The sequence below is a fragment of the Myxine glutinosa genome, chromosome 8 (assembly GCF_964187855.1).
Source record: "Myxine glutinosa chromosome 8, kmMyxGlut1.1, whole genome shotgun sequence".
In the NCBI taxonomy this organism is placed as follows: domain Eukaryota; kingdom Metazoa; phylum Chordata; class Myxini; order Myxiniformes; family Myxinidae; genus Myxine; species Myxine glutinosa.
In genome coordinates, this window is record NC_136268.1 from 70,826,945 (window position 1) to 70,843,283 (window position 16,339).

A 16,339-nucleotide genomic window follows, 5' to 3' on the forward strand; every position below is an offset into this window, starting at 1 on the left:
GCTGAAGCCGATTGGTGTATCTTGGTGTATCATGTGTGTGAGTATGAGGATGAGCTTTAGGCGCAAATGAGGATCTTTGGAATGAACTTGGTGAAATGAGGCATTGGTCGAGAATGGTTGTGTGTGTGAGAATCTGGTTATCGTTGAACTTGGTGAAATGAGGCAATGGTCTGGGATGACTGGAGAAAGTGTATGAGTGGTGTATTGAGGACATGTGTAATGGTGTTGAGTGATTGAATTGCATGGGGTGCAAGTGGATAAATGGAGAGAATACTTGGTGTGTGGGAATACATGGTGTGTGGAGTGAGTAGTGTGGATTGAGTGGTGTGGAGTGCATGGTGCGAAGGAGTGGATGGGGGAGGATGGACCCCTTCACGAATACCCGGGGAGGGTAGTTTAAAGTTAGGTAGAGGGAGTAGGTAAATTGTTTGCAAATTGACATCTGTGGTGCAGGGAGTAGCAAGTTGTTGTTGATGCATATCCTTGTAAAGAACCGATCGACGTGTGCATGTGCACATGTGCATGGATTTGCAAATGCCTGCCTGTACGTCGTCGTTTCTGCGTATATCGCATCGTCCAAAAATAAAGAAGCAAGCCACTTCGGCCGCTCGAGGAAAGACGGGGCACGCCTACGACTCGGAGGCGAGCGTCGATCCCCGGGGCGGCCGGGTTCACGGAACCCTGAGCTCGTTCGTTCGTCACAGACGACCACCGGTGAAACTGCTCGGACACGTTGGGTAAATCACGCCGTGGTGAAGCGGGCCGCGGAGCCACTCGGCACACAAGCCAGCTTACGGTCGACACGTCCGTGTCGGTCACCCCGTTCGAGGAGAAGACCCGACCGATAGAAAACAACGGAGGGACTCCCGACGGGGAGCGGCAAAGATTCAGGGCGGAGCCTCCAGTTATTTACTCTAGTTTTACGAATTACGGTGTTTGTCTTCATTTTAAGGCATTTTTAAGACATTACGCCCGGTTTACGTCAAAAAGCGAGTTAGGTCACGGCTTATGGAACCAATTAATGACGTAGGCCGGGGTATTACTGTAATAACACTCTGAAAGAAAGTACCATGAAAATATCACTTGCATCAAATGAATGATACATGTGATGGTACCATCATTCCCCATTGCTCTGAAAGCAATAAACTCACGAACGCCACACGTGTATGTAATGTAACATTCCCCAAAGTCCGTGCACGAATCCCCACGCTTGGTGAAGGTCGAAGTCGTGCAGAACGATAAGAACAGGCATGTATCGGCGCAGCTGCGAATGAGGAGTTGCGAGGTGAGAGGTCGATATGGGAATTGAGCCAATATGGGAACAAACGGTGATCCACACGATGATGTCGATATGGGAGCACCACCCCCAAAAGGCTGTGTGCGACCAACGACAAAACACGAAGCGCCAGGCGGACGGCCTCTTCCAGGAAAAAAATGGCTGATCGGCCTGTAATGGAGACTTGCTTTCCCGCCAACAATAGCTCACACTTGGTAAGAAAACCTGAGACACAGGTTAAATTGCAATCACAATATCGGACGATGTTGTGGGCAATTCCTTTCACGGGAAGCCTCAACTCATTCGCGACCAATATCAAAAAAGTCCGCATGCAGCCTCGATGCGACTCACGGCTGTATCTCTCATGGCCGTCTCCTCTTTCTCCGATCTCCTCCTCTCTCTCCTCTTCCGGTTTCTTTTCGGCGTTTTCCTTTTTCCTTCATAAACATTTATTTTTGCCTTTTACTAAAGTCATCTCCATTTCACACAAATGTTACCAACAATAATACCTGAAACTAAAAATCCTACAAGTCTATAAAGCAACAAAGGTGGAAGTGACTAATCCGTAGCACATCTTAGTGTAATGACTCTTACCAATAAAACACCAGAAAGCTCCTCTCATGCAATAGAGTTAGTGCAGTGCATTTTGATCGTGAATATAAGGACACTGGAGACTATAATTTCAAGTATTAATAAATATAAACATTTTCATATCACAGGAATGATGGTTTATAATTAATTTGGACTGAATTTCAGGATCCCAGAATGTCTTTCTGTGTCCACCCCCTCCCTCCTCATCCTCCGCCCACACCCCATCCATCTCTCCTTTTGTGATTATAATACTGTATTCCTTCAGACTCTGTCCCCTCTCCAATTCCCGACTGCTCCTCTCTCTCTCTCTCCTGACTGCCGCCTCGGCCCCCTCTCCCCACTATGTCTCCTCGCCCTCCTCGCCCCGCCTCCCCCGACCCTGTCTCCTCGCCCCGCCTCCCCCGAACCTGTCTCCTCGCCTCGCCTCCCCCGACCGTCGCCTCTCCCTGCCTCCCCCGACCCTGTCGCCTCGCCCCGCATCCTCCGACCCTGTCGCCTCGCCCCGCATCCTCCGACCCTGTCGCCTCGCCCCGCATCCCCCGACCCTGTCGCCTCTCCCCGCCTCCCCCGACCCTGTCGCCTCGCCCCGCATCCTCCGACCCTGTCGCCTCGCCCCGCATCCCCCGACCCTGTCGCCTCGCCCCGCATCCCCCGACCCTGTCGCCTCGCCCCGCATCCCCCGACCCTGTCGCCTCGCCCCGCATCCCCCGACCCTGTCGCCTCGCCCCGCATCCCCCGACCCTGTCGCCTCGCCCCGCATCCCCCGACCCTGTCGCCTCGCCCCGCATCCCCCGACCCTGTCGCCTCGCCCCGCATCCCCCGACCCTGTCGCCTCGCCCCGCATCCCCCGACCCTGTCGCCTCGCCCCGCATCCCCCGACCCTGTCGCCTCGCCCCGCATCCCCCGACCCTGTCGCCTCGCCCCGCATCCCCCGACCCTGTCGCCTCGCCCCGCATCCCCCGACCCTGTCGCCTCGCCCCGCATCCCCCGACCCTGTCGCCTCGCCCCGCATCCCCCGACCCTGTCGCCTCGCCCCGCATCCCCCGACCCTGTCGCCTCGCCCCGCAGCCCCCGACCCTGTCGCCTCGCCCCGCATCCCCCGACCCTGTCGCCTCGCCCTGCAAATACCGAACCTGTCGCCTCGCCCCGCATCCCCCGACCCTGTCGCCTCGCCCCGCATCCGCCGATCCTGTCGCCTCGCCCCGCATCCCCCGACCCTGTCGCCTCGCCCCGCATCCCCCGACCCTGTCGCCTCGCCCCGCAGCCCCCGACCCTGTCGCCTCGCCCCGCAGCCCCCGACCCTGTCGCCTCGCCCCGCAGCCCCCGACTCTGTTGCCTCGCCCCGCAGCCCCCGACCCTGTCGCCTCGCCCCGCAGCCCCCGACCCTGTCGCCTCGCCCCGCATCCGACCCTGTCGCCTCGCCCCGCATCCCCCGACCCTGTCGCCTCGCCCCACATCCCCCGACCCTGTCGCCTCGCCCCGCATCCCCCGACCCTGTCGCCTCGCCCCGCATCCCCCGACCCTGTCGCCTCGCCCCGCATCCCCCGACCCTGTCGCCTCGCCCCGCCTCCCCCGACCCTGTCGCCTCGCCCCGCCTCCCCCGACCCTGTCGCCTCGCCCCGCCTCCCCCGACCCTGTCGCCTCGTCCCGCCTCCCCCGACCCTGTCGCCTCGCCCCGCCTCCCCCGACCCTGTCGCCTCGCCCCGCATCCCCCGACGCTGTCGCCTCGCCCCGCATTCCCCGACCCTGTCGCCTCGCCCCGCATCCCCCGACCCTGTCGCCTCGCCCCGCATCCCTCGACCCTGTTCTCCTCGCCCCGCATCCCCCGACCCTGTCGCCTCGCCCCGCATCCCCCGACCCTGTCGCCTCGCCCCGCATTCCCCGATTCTGTCGCCACCGCGCCCCACATCCCCTGACCCTGTCGCCACCCCCGCCACCCCAGACTCAGTTTGTGCTCGCCTTCAATGTTTTTCAGACTCTGCCCAGCTTGGACCCCCCCTTCTCATCCTTCCTGACAAATTTGCCAGAGCAAGATGATGGCGATAACATGGTAAAATGGCTTTTCATGTTACAAAATGGTTCATATAAAGTGGGATTCATCCAAGCATTCTTTCTACATTGGACACCACTTCAAACCTCACATTACATACAATCAAATCATTGAAACTGAGTGTACATCATCACTCGTAATACTCTGTTGCTCCGTTTTCCAGATGAACCCTCCAGACTCCCCTGATATGGAATCTGGTTCTCCAAGGACCCCAGAAGATCCTTATTCTACCACCTCTGATGACCTGCAGGATGATTTCATTATTGTGGACATGGTCAGTCTCAGAACACCACATTAAATTTCAGAACATGAAAGTTTATTGGATTAATGAATGACACGGTAATATTTGATGTGTGAGGTGATCATCCCAAACTTGTTTGATTATTTATCCATGTAAATTATCTTCTGTGATTCGTGTAAAATAAGGAAAGGCAAACATTTTGTAAGTAAATGAAATGTTGATATTTCTTTCAATTGCTTGCGGTTATTTTAAGTATATATAGAAAGCTTGGTGTTGGCTTAGCTGTTAGGGTGCCGGCTTGGAATCCTGGGATCCTGAGTTTGAATCCCTGTCGATCGCTGAATTAACGCCAGGGGGGGTTGCCTCAGCCTGTCATCCTTCCGAGGTCGGCTAATTGAGTACCGTCTTGCTGGGATGAATGATCCCGGTGTGTACCCTGATTTAGAACATGTGCATCGAAGAGGCAACTATGGGTTGGCATCAGGAAGGGCATCCGGCCATAAAAACATTGCCTCAAACAGGGAACCATGATTGTCATGGGGTCCGCAAGACTAACCCCCTGCTCTAGCGGGGAAAAATGGCCTTAAAACGATCATTCATTCATTCATTCATTCATATAGAAAGTGAAACAGCAAAGCAAGTTTAAATCACCTGTCATCTAGGGTGTGATTATATAAGGTGTATTTCTGTGGCATATGCTAATATGCAACATATGCGTACTAACTTTATGAAATTGAGAAGGGAATGGGGTGAAGAGGGAGATAATAATAATAATAAATAAATCTTTATTGTCCCATTTTCAGGGAAATTATTCTTTGGTGACACCGTAAGTTGACCATCATTAAAACATAAAACACAAAGGGAATAAGAAAACAATATAAAAAGATATAAAATATAAAATAAATATAAAATATGGAAGATTGACTAAACAGCAAAATGTCTTGGAATTTGAATTTAGCATTTGAATTGCACATGGTACAAATGACCTTTTGAAAATGTTCTTCTTCATCCTCCTTACACGAAAGCGTCTCCCTGATGGCAGTTTTTCAAAAAGCCCGTTCAAGAAATGACTCATCAGTACACACCTGCACCACCTTCCTTTTCAATGCTCACAAGTATAGAGACTCCAGACTAGTTGAAGGCCCACCTACAGCTTTAAATGCCAGTGTAATGACCTTTCTCAATCGTGACTTATTCCGCACATTAAGATAACTGTACCAGGAAATCAAATTAAATGATAAAACACTGACCAATAAGGAATTTGTTAACATCCGCATCACACGAGAGCTAACACCAAATTAATTCAACTTCCTGAGAAGATACAATCTTTGCATTGATTTCTTGTACACCGCATCAGTATTTCCATCAAAAGTTAACTTGTTATCAATAAAGGTACCCAGGTATTTATATTTGCTAACAATTTCCACCTTATCACCATTTATGGTTACAGGCTCATGATTGTGACCTTTCCGAAAGTCCAAAATCATCTCTTTTGTTTTACACACATTCAGAGTAAGACAAAAGTCCCCACACCACTTATTCAATGTGTCAATCTCGTCGAGGTACGATACAAAAGATGATTGATCGGAAAGACAGCCAACAATGGCGATATCGTCTGCGTACTTAATAAAGTTACAAACTTCTTTATGAGCCACACATCCATTGGTGTACAAACTGAACAGTCGAGGTGACAATACACAGCCTTATGGAGCACCAGTATTCAAGATTGATAACTTTGATAAGCTACCATTCACCCTCACCTGCTGAGGACGGTCTCGTAAAAAACTTTCCACCCAAAGTATGATATGGGGGTTCAGGCACAGGTCACTCAACACTTTCAGAAGGGTAAATGGCTGCATAGTGTTAAAGGCTGACGAGAAATCGATAAATAACACACGGACACAGGTCCATTCTGGTCAAGGTGACTTGTGATTAGATGAAGTAAGCTGAGCCAGGCATCTTCAACACCTCGTCTTGCTTTGTTTGCAAATTGTAAAGGATCCAGTTTAGGAGTTACATCTGATGCTATAAACTTCACCATCAATTTTTCCATACATTTACACAAGATGGAGGTGAGGGCAACAGGTCTATAAACATTGAGCTGCTTTGGGTGAACCTTTTTGCCACGGGAATAATAATGGACTTTTTCCAACAAATAGGAACAGTGTGAGTCGCCAAAAGTAACTGAAACAATCGAGTAAAAACATTACTAAGTTCTAAACAGAACTCTTTCAGAATACCAGACTTAATGTCATCTGGACCACAAGCCTTCCTTTTACTCAACGCCCTAAAACACCTCACGACATCAGGTTCACAAATTACAGGTATGGGACACGCTCGAGTATCTAGATCCTCACAGAGAGCTTCACATTTTACTCGGTTTCCTGGAACATCAAATCTCGTGTAAAAGTCACTCAATTCATCCACAAATTTGGAATCTGGAACATTAGTGGGCAATCTACCATCATTGAGCCTCTCATTCATTCCTATCATATGCCTGAGTCCCCTCCAAGGGTAACGAGCATCACCATCATGTAGTTGTTCTTCAATCCTATCCTTGTACGACCGTTTACACTTGCCAATGACAGAGCGCAATTCTTTCTTCGCCACCCTGAGGGCCGAGTCATCCTTCTTCAGGAATGCACGCTTCTTCTTCTTCAAACAAGCCTTCACTTCAGCGGTAACCCAAGGTTTGTTATTGGGAAACACGTGAATGGTTCTCTTTGTGGTCACGAGATCCTCACAGAACTTCACATAATCTGTGATCGTCTCAGTAAGTTCATCAGGGTCGTCACAAGCCAAAAAATACATCCCAGTCTGTGCATAGGAAACAGCCCTTCAAACGTTCATTATCCTCCACCGTTCTGGTTTTAACGTCTTGCAAGGAACCGGCGTTCGTATCACCTTTGGTCTGTACGTAGGTAAGAGATGGACCACCTTATGGTCTGATCGTCCGATCGCAGGAGCACATTTCGCCACGTAAGCATGTTCAATGTTACCGTAATATTTGTCCAATGTCCTGTTACCACGGGTAGCAACATCCATATACTGATCGAGCTGAGGGAGTTCCTGATCGAGGTCACATCGATTGAAATCCCCAAGAATCAGGATTGATTGATCCGTTGAACGGGCGGTCGCTCCATTGTAACTTTCTGCGATTCGTTCCGATGCGCATTTAAAGTCCGGCCCCGGTGCGTACACCAGAATAATAGTGCATTGACCAAATTCCCGTGGCAGGTAGTAGGGTCGGAAAGACACCGTCAGTATCTCCACTTCCTTGGAACAGTACCGTTCACGTACTGTAAAATGTTTGGCCCAATTAAAATTCACCAACATCCACAAACCGCCACCTTTGCCTTGCCCGATGACGCGACTCTATCGGCCCTGATCATCTCAAATCCATCGAAGGACACATCATCCCCTTCACCAAGCCATGTCTCGGTGAAACACACAACAGATGAGGTCCGATAGTACCAGTCGAACCTCAGGAGGGCATCAAGTTCATCAGTTTTGTTATTTATGGAGCGAGAGTTAATCAAAGTCAAAACAGGAAGTGGTACCTTGTGGTTTCTGCATTTAAGCCGCTGACGAAGACCTCCACGAGAACCTCGTTTTTTCTTTTCTTTAATTCTGAAAACACCATTCGATGCCAAGTTCACAACTCTCTGCGTAGCACCACCAATACCATTGAAACGCAGGTTCAGCAAGGCCTCGCGAGTATACGTGATGACGCCATCTTGTAAAGAACGTCCGTGAAGTGAAGAACAGATACCAGCCAACATGTGCAGTAACAGCAAAACCCCAAAGCCATTTTGACAGCTGCGGAGGTCGTGAATCTCCATCTTCCATTTACCAATAAAAATCCACTCATCGAAAGCAAAGTGACGACGAAACAACAGAAGAGTAAACGGTGTCACGCGGGGTCAGCTACAGTGCAGCGCCCCCTCTCGTACAAGCTTGCGCATACGTACAAGCAACAGCATTAATGTTATTACAAAAACGTATTACCTTCCAAAAGATAGGAAGGTAGGAATTATATGAAGAGATGGTAGGAAGGGAAGAGGAATGAAAGAGCTTTGTATGAAGTGGGGTATAAAAAGTTCCTCCGTTTTTACATCAGTGGAACAATTAACAGTATATGAATACATTGTGTTTCATAAACACACTAATGTATAGATTCGAACCCTATGCACTGGACCTGTTACTCTCTCACCTCCTTTGTTTACCTCTTCACTTGCATATCTGTCATTTATAATTCTAAAATGTGCAATAATCATTCTTTATCACAACAATCAGTTATTGTTTTCAAAAATAATGATGTACTTTGAGTTTATAAACTTCTTGTTTCATTTGTATGTAGAAACCAGCGTTTTCCAAAGATGATTTTCTGCCTATGGACTTGGGGACCTTCTACAGAGGCTTCCAGAACCCGCCGCAGCTCACATGCTTCACAACTGGGAGCATCTCTCAGTCAATGGCTGCCGAGTTTGTAAGGCTTTTCTTTTTGGAAATGGGGTCTGGGCCTTGCTCTGCATGGTTCCATTATTAAGGCAAAGACTGCGTTTTGCGCATTTCTTGGTATATCTGTGGATGGAGCAAATACTTGTCAATATATATATGTGTGTGTGTGTGTGTGTGTGTGTGTGTGTGTGTGTGTGTGTGTGTGTGTGTGTGTGTGTGTGTGTGTGTGTGTGTGTGTGTGTGTGTGTGTGTGTGTGTGTCAGTCACTCTATTATGAGCCTTAGCCCAAGTATATTTTAAAAATTATCAAAGCATTGTATAGGCCATCATTAAACCTTGTAATGAAAAGCGAAAGACAAGGTAGAATAATAAATGAACAGCAGTATAGCTCAGGTGTGTGGTCGTCTTTCAGATGTCTTGTGTTGGATTTCTCCTGTCCGCATTTGGGTTGTGGATCATGTCTGCATTTGGGTTGTGGATCATGTCTGCATTTGGGTTGTGGATCATGTCCGCATTTGGGTTGTGGATCATGTCCGCATTTGGGTTGTGGATCATGTCCGCATTTGGGTTGTGGATCACGTCTGCATTTGTGTTGTCAATCATGTTCGCTTTGTGTTGGTAGATCATGTCGGAATTTTGGTTGTGGATCATTTCTGCATTTCTGTAGGTGGTGACCATACTTGTATTTGGTGTTAAAATGCAACAATTTGAAGGAAGAGCGACTTAAATATCAAAACCTTTTCTCGGGTATTGTCCTCCTCCCCCATAATCCCCCCCCTCACACTGCTCCTTGCCTTCCCCCCTCCTCTCACAACCCCAACATCTCCCCTCCCCGAACCCCCCCCCCCGCCCCATCCCCACCCCTCATAGGTTAACCACTCCAGGGATCAACTTCTGATATTTTGTGCTGCAAATTATTTTCCTCGTTTTTCACAAATCCTTGTTGTGTCTGTAGGTTTGGTGAAGTTATTGGTTAGTTTTAGATAAGAACATCCAAGACAAGTAAATTTATGCACTGAGTAAATAGGGTGTAGATATAGCACAGGTATGATGGGCCAAATGCTCCTTCTGTCTAACTTTGATTTAAATTAGAGCATTATGGTTCTTCGTGTCCATACATGCTTAAAGTTCTGATTCTAACCTGACCAGGACATAAAAATCAAAAAAAATAAAATAATAATAATCAAGAAATAGGGACCGTTTGGAGAAACTTTTTATCCCATATTTCTTTTCATTGGCACCGTGGTTTATATTATGGGTGCATATTATGTGCATCCATCTGAGCTATCAATTTAGCAATAAGTTGGAAACTCAGGATTGTTTCTTGATGATTCTTTTTTTTGTATTAGTGACTGTCCCTATTTACCCGTAAAACGGGGTGAATAGGGACAGCCATAAAAATCCTATTTATTCCTATTTAACCCATATATAATAATAATAATAATAATTCATTTATTTTGTATAGCGCTTTTCCAGAAGCCCAAAGGCGCTTTGACAGAGTGGAAAACATAATGCATAACAATACATGAAAACAACAATTGCAAAAAGACAAGAATCAAGAAAACAAACAGCAGCGATATACGGCATATATATAAGACAAGAATCAAAAAGACAAGACAAGAATCAATAGGGAAATATTTAAAGCAAAAGGAGGGAGAAGGAGAAGAGATAGTCAGGGGTTAAATGCTGTGGGTTGAATGTTGAATGCAGCGTTGAACAGGTGGGTCTTTAGTGATGTTTTGAATGTGGTGAGTGAGGAGGAGTCTCTGATGGTGTGAGGTAGTGAGTTCCAGAGGGTGGGAGCAGCGATGGAGAAGGCCCTGTCCCCCCAGGATCTGAATTTGGTCCGGATGGAGGGGGTCAGGAGGTTGGTACCAGCAGAGCGGAGGTTGCGGGTGGGAGTGTGTCTGGAGAGGAGGTCAGCCAGGTAGGATGGGGCCAGGTTATGGAGGGCTTTGTATGTCAAGAGGAGGATTTTGTACTGGATTCTCTGGGGGATGGGGAGCCAGTGAAGCTTGTAAAGGACGGGGGTGATGTGGTCACGGGTCCGGGAATGAGTGAGTAGACGGGCAGCGGAGTTCTGAATGTATTGGAGTTTATTGGTGATTTTTGAGGGTGAACCATAGAGGAGGCTATTGCAGTAGTCCAGACGGGAGGTGATGAAGGCGTGGATGAGGGTTTCTGCAGCCGTGGAGGAGAGGGATGAGCGGAGACGGGCAATGTTTTTCAGGTGAAAGAAGGCTGACTTTGTGATCTGTTTAGTGTATTTGTCGAAGGAAAGGGTTTGGTCAAAGATGACGCCAAGATTCCGGATGTGAGGGGAGGTGGATACTGGGATACCGTCGATGTTGAGGGCAAAGTTATGGGTGGATTTTGTGAGCGTTTTTGGGCCAATGATGATTATTTCAGATTTATCACAGTTAAGCTTGAGGAAGTTGATTTGAAGCCAGGATTTTATTTCAGTGATGCAGTTTGTCAGGATAGAGTGGGTGTCGGTGGAGACGGACTTGGTGGAGATGAAAAGCTGGATGTCATCGGCGAAGCAGTGGAATTGGAGACCATGACGGCGGATTAAGTGACCGAGCGGGGACAGGTAAAGGATGAAGAGGAGGGGGCCAAGAACTGAACCTTGGGGGACACCTTGGGGGAGGGGAGCAGTGGGGGATTTGCAGTTATTGATGGAGATGAACTGGCATCTGTCAGAGAGGTATGATTTAATCCAAGAGAGGGCAGTGCCGGTGACGTTAAAGGTGGATTCAAGTCGGGTGAGGAGGATAGTGTGATCGATGGTGTCAAAGGCAGCGCTGAGGTCGAGGAGGACGAGAATGTTGAGGTTGCCAGCGTCAGAGGAGAGGAGAAGGTCGTTGGTGATTTTGAGGAGAGCAGTTTCAGTACTGTGGTTGGAGCGGAATCCGGATTGGAATGTTTCATACAAGTTATTGGCAGAGAGATGATGTTTGAGTTGAGTGGCTACAGCGCGTTCCAAAACTTTTGACAGAAAGGGTAGGTTGGAGATGGGTCTGAAGTTGTTTAGGGTGTCAGGGTTTAGACCAGGTTTTTTTTAGAATGGGGGTAACAGCAGCAATTTTGAGGGAAGGTGGGACGATGCCTGTAGACAGGGAGGAGTTTATTGTTGCAATGATAAGTGGAGAGAGAGCAGGGAGGGAGGCTTTGACAAAGCTGGAGGGGATGGGGTCAAGAGTGCAGGTGGCAGTTTTCATTCCTATGAGGAGTTCAGAGAGGTCAGTAGGAGAGATTGGGGAGAACCGAGACAGGGGATGGCAGGACAAGGGGGGGCAGGTGGTTGGAGGGGGAGCGGGTGCGGCGGTGGTCAAGCTGTTGTAGATGTTGTCAATTTTGCGTTGGAAGAAAGAGAGGAAGGAGATGCAGTTGTCTACTGTGAATGACTGGGTGGTGGTGTTCAGGGGGCGGAGGAGTTTGTTTATTGTCGAGAAGAGTGCTTTTGGGTTTCCGGAGCCAGAGTGGATAATTTGAGAGTAGTAGGCAGAGCGGGCGCGGGAGAGGGCATCTTTGTAGTGTTGTATGTGGTCCTTGTAGGCTTGGGAGTGAACTGTGAGACCCGTTTTATTGCGGAGTCTTTCAAGTTGGCGAGCACGAGTTTTCATCAGGTGGAGTTCAGGGGTAAACCAGGGAGCAGAATGGGTGAAAGAAACTGTTTTGGTTTTTACAGGCGCAAGCTGGTCAAGGCAGGAGGAGAGAGTGTGGTTGTAGTAGTCAGTGAGGTCGGAAGGGGTGTGGAGGTCAATGAAGGGAGAAGTGGACATTTTTTCAGAGAGCGTGGATGAGAATGAGGTAGGTGAAAGAGCGTTTAGCTTACGGAAGTTGATTGTGCGATAATGCCTTGGTGTTGGGGCGGGGATGTTGATGGTCAGAGTGATGGCTAAGTGGTCAGAGAGGGTGAGGTCGGAGCCATAGAGATGGTGCAAATTTAATCCAGTGGAGCAGACAAGGTCCAAAATGTGACCACGGATATGGGTAGGAAAGTCGACATGTTGAGTGAGGTTAAAGCAGGTGAGTAAATCAGTGAAGTCAGTGGTTATTGTGGAGTCAGTGGAGTCCATGTGGATATTGAAATCACCAAGGAGGAGGATTGAGGGGGAGAGGGAACATAGCTGGGTCAGAAAGTAGGAGAAGTCAGACAGGAATGATGGGTGTGGTTTGGGAGGGCGGTAGACGACAGCCATGACTGACTGCGTGTGACCAGAGAGTTTTAAAGCCAGGTGTTCAAATGATGGAGCAGATGAGATGGAGATGAGGTTGGTCTTGATGTCTTGACGGTGGATAACGGCAATTCCACCACCTCGGCCCTCCGAGCGTGGTTTATTGACGTAGGAATATCCATTGGGTGTGGTGAGGTTGAGTGTGTAGTAGTCCAGAGGTTGTTGCCAGGTTTCGGTGAGACAGAGAAAGTCCAGTTTGTTATCCAGGATGTATTCGTTCAGGATGAGGCATTTATTGTTGAGGGACCGGGTGTTGAACAGGGTGAGCTTGATGTTGTTTTGAACAGCAGGGATGAATTCAGGTGATTTAGCCAGGGTTCGTAGGCAAGAGGTGCGATCGTGTGGGTTGCTGTGACCAGGTGCGCTGGGACGAAGAGTGAGAGTGCGCTGAGCCGACCAGAGGACGGGGATGGAGTGACCTGATTGCAAATAAACAAACTTGCGACCGGAGCCACGGTGAATGTACCTGGGTCGTCGGAGGAGTCCATTTGATTTGATGGCAGAGATGCATGATGGGGTGGAGCGGGTATTGAGCAGAAGAAGCCTTGCGGCGGAGTACTTCAGAGCCATGCCAGGCAGGAGCGAAGGGACGAGTACGAGGCCAAGGTCGAGGAGGCAAAGCGGCAAACGCAGCGGCAAACGCAGCGGCAAACGCAGCGGCAAACGACTGCAGCCGCTAATCAAGACCACAGCGGCAAACAAGGCCACAAGGCCACCGGCAAACAAGGCCACGGCCACAAACAACGGGAGCGGGCCTTTCGATTCCGTATTCCGTACCATCAAAAGCAGATTCCGTTATCCAGCCGGAGAACACGCGGCACGTGCGGGTGTGAAAAGGCAGGACAGGTGTGAGATGTCAGGTCAGAAAAGTAGAAGCAGACCCTGTACATCCATCCAGTCGGAGAAGCGGCGAATATGCAACGCCAGCGTCCTCTCGCAACCGAACCCGGAACAATATGGGGTTAATAGGGACTATAAGTTGCTTTTTAAAAAAACAAGAGAACACTTTCAACCCAAATATCAACAAATCAGTATGGTTATCAATTTTCAGCAAAAAAGTTTCCGAACTTTTTTTCAGTTTGTGTCCCTATTCACCTTGCTGTCCCTATTCCCCCCCCCCCCCCCCCATTTTTACTGTACTTTTATCTATTTTTGTTTCCTAGTTTATGATGTGTTCCTTTCTCTTTGCCTCTTGTTAGGAACTTCTTCCTGAGAAACTGGCAGCTTACGAAGCCAGTATGGAGGAGTTTGATGCCTTTGTGGAGACACTGCAGTGAGGTTTTTGTCTGGCTGGTCCAGGCAATGGAATTTCTGATTTCTTGAATTTTGATCAAGATCCTTGAGAGCTGCTGCAGTGGCTCTTCAAATTATTAAGATGTGTATCCATTTACTGTGCACAAACGGTGTACTGTTATGCATCAACCTACTCGGGCATGCTCAGCAAGCCCTTTGTATCATTTGTATTATATGTCTAAAGATATGGTTCCATTAAAACTTGGCAGAATTTCACGTTGTATGCATGTAAATGGTTCTAAATCTTCATGTGTTCGCATTTGCCTAATCGGGCTGTGTATCATACATGGACATGAGAGGCACTTGGGTATGTCTTTCCATCTCGCAGGTATGACCTAATAACTCCTCGAGAGCCCAGGTTTTGCAATGGAAGTATTTTTATTTGAGGTGTGCATGAGCACATGGTGATTGAGAAGAGCACTTAAATTGTTCATACTCTTTCTTAGTCATGTCCACATTTGCAAAGCAATCTTTATGCAATCACAATGGAATCAATACAAATGGTTTGTAAAGATTCATTAAAACAGTCACTTAAAACCAATTTTGCTACCACTGATCAGGAATAATTTTTGGACTTGAGATCGTATTTTCTGATTTAAAAAAAAGCAAAAAGAAAAAAAAGACGACGCTCTGCTGTCCCCTTCACAACATTGCAGTGTGACTGTTCAGTGTTGTTTTTTTTAAAATCACAAGCATCTCAGGATCGTTATTCATCCATTTTATGAGGAAAAGAGCATGTCAGAAGAAACAGTTGGAGCAGTCTGAATGTCATCAAAACCATCACAAATCTTTGGTTGTCAAAAAACCCCAAAGAAACAAAACCCAAAATTGTCACAACCAGAAGATATGACAACAATCAGAAAAAGCACCATGGCTCCCAAACAAATATCACAATCACCAAGAAAAGCTCACAATTATCATCACAAAAAATAATATCGCAAATATCATCACAACCATTATATATCACAAATATTATCACAACCATCATATATCACCAATATCATCACAACCACCACACATAAAATATCACAACCATCATATATCATCACAACCATCATATATCAAATATCACAACCATCATATATCATCACAACCATCATATATCAAATATCATCACAATCATCACAACCATCATATATCACAACCATCATATATCAAATATCATCACAATCATCACATATCATCACAACCATCATATATCAAATATCATCACAATCATCACAACCATCATATATCATCACAACCATTATATATCACAAATATCACAACCATCATATATCACCAATATCATCACAACCACCACACATAAAATATCACAACCATCATATATCAAATATCATCACAACCATCATATATCATCACAACCATCATATATCACAAATATCATCACAACCATCATATATCACAAATAACATCACAACCATCATCTATCATCACAACCATCATATATCATCACAACCATCATATATCATCACAACCATCATATATCATCACAACCATCATATATCACAAATATCATCACAACCATCATATATCATCACAACCATCATATATCACAAATAACATCACAACCATCATATATCATCACAACCATCATATATCAAAAATATCACAACCATCATATATCATCACAAATATCACACTCGTAAGTGTAAAAATGTGTTACCATTGCATAAGAGTTTGCCCATCCTGGGAGAGGTCATGTGCCAGTTATCACTTGTTTGAACTGTAAAAACGAGTTCCCGCCACATACGGGGTTGCCCGTCCTGGGTGAGGTCATGTACCAGTTATAAGTCGTTCTAAGTGTAACTGGGACGGCACTTTTCGAAGTCACGACGTCGACCAATATGCCCCCGCCCGCATTATTACATCATTATACATACAGTACTTGTACCAAGTTTGATTTAAATCCATTCAGCTGTTCTCAAGTATCACATTTTACCTAACATTACCTCTGACCTCACCAAAATCACAATATCACCTCACTCCTCACCTTTGATGCCAAAATAGAATCGGTTCATCTTTGCATAAAATATACTTATATCAAGTTTGTTTAAAATCCCATCACTTGTTCACATGTGGGCATGGCAACATAAGTTTTACTTAAAATGACCTCTGACGTTTGACCTCTTGATCCCAAAATATAATCAGTTAATCTTTCCATTATACATACTTGCACCAAGTTT

General features: G+C 47.1%; 1 protein-coding gene across 6 annotated transcripts in view; it reads left to right on the forward strand.

Annotated features, from left to right (window-relative positions):
• Window positions 1-14,694, forward strand: part of ATG13 (autophagy related 13) — a 79,526-nt gene extending 64,832 nt beyond the window's left edge. For all 6 annotated transcript variants that reach the window (XM_078783382.1, XM_078783384.1, XM_078783383.1 and 3 more), the window contains 4 exons: window positions 3,843-3,917; window positions 4,081-4,191; window positions 8,519-8,647; window positions 14,060-14,694. In XM_078783382.1, the coding sequence (XP_078639508.1) occupies window positions 3,843-3,917; window positions 4,081-4,191; window positions 8,519-8,647; window positions 14,060-14,137 (393 nt within the window). In that variant the 3' untranslated portion in view covers window positions 14,138-14,694. The remainder of the gene's footprint in view (window positions 1-3,842; window positions 3,918-4,080; window positions 4,192-8,518; window positions 8,648-14,059) is intronic.
• The last annotated feature ends 1,645 nt before the right edge of the window (window positions 14,695-16,339 follow it).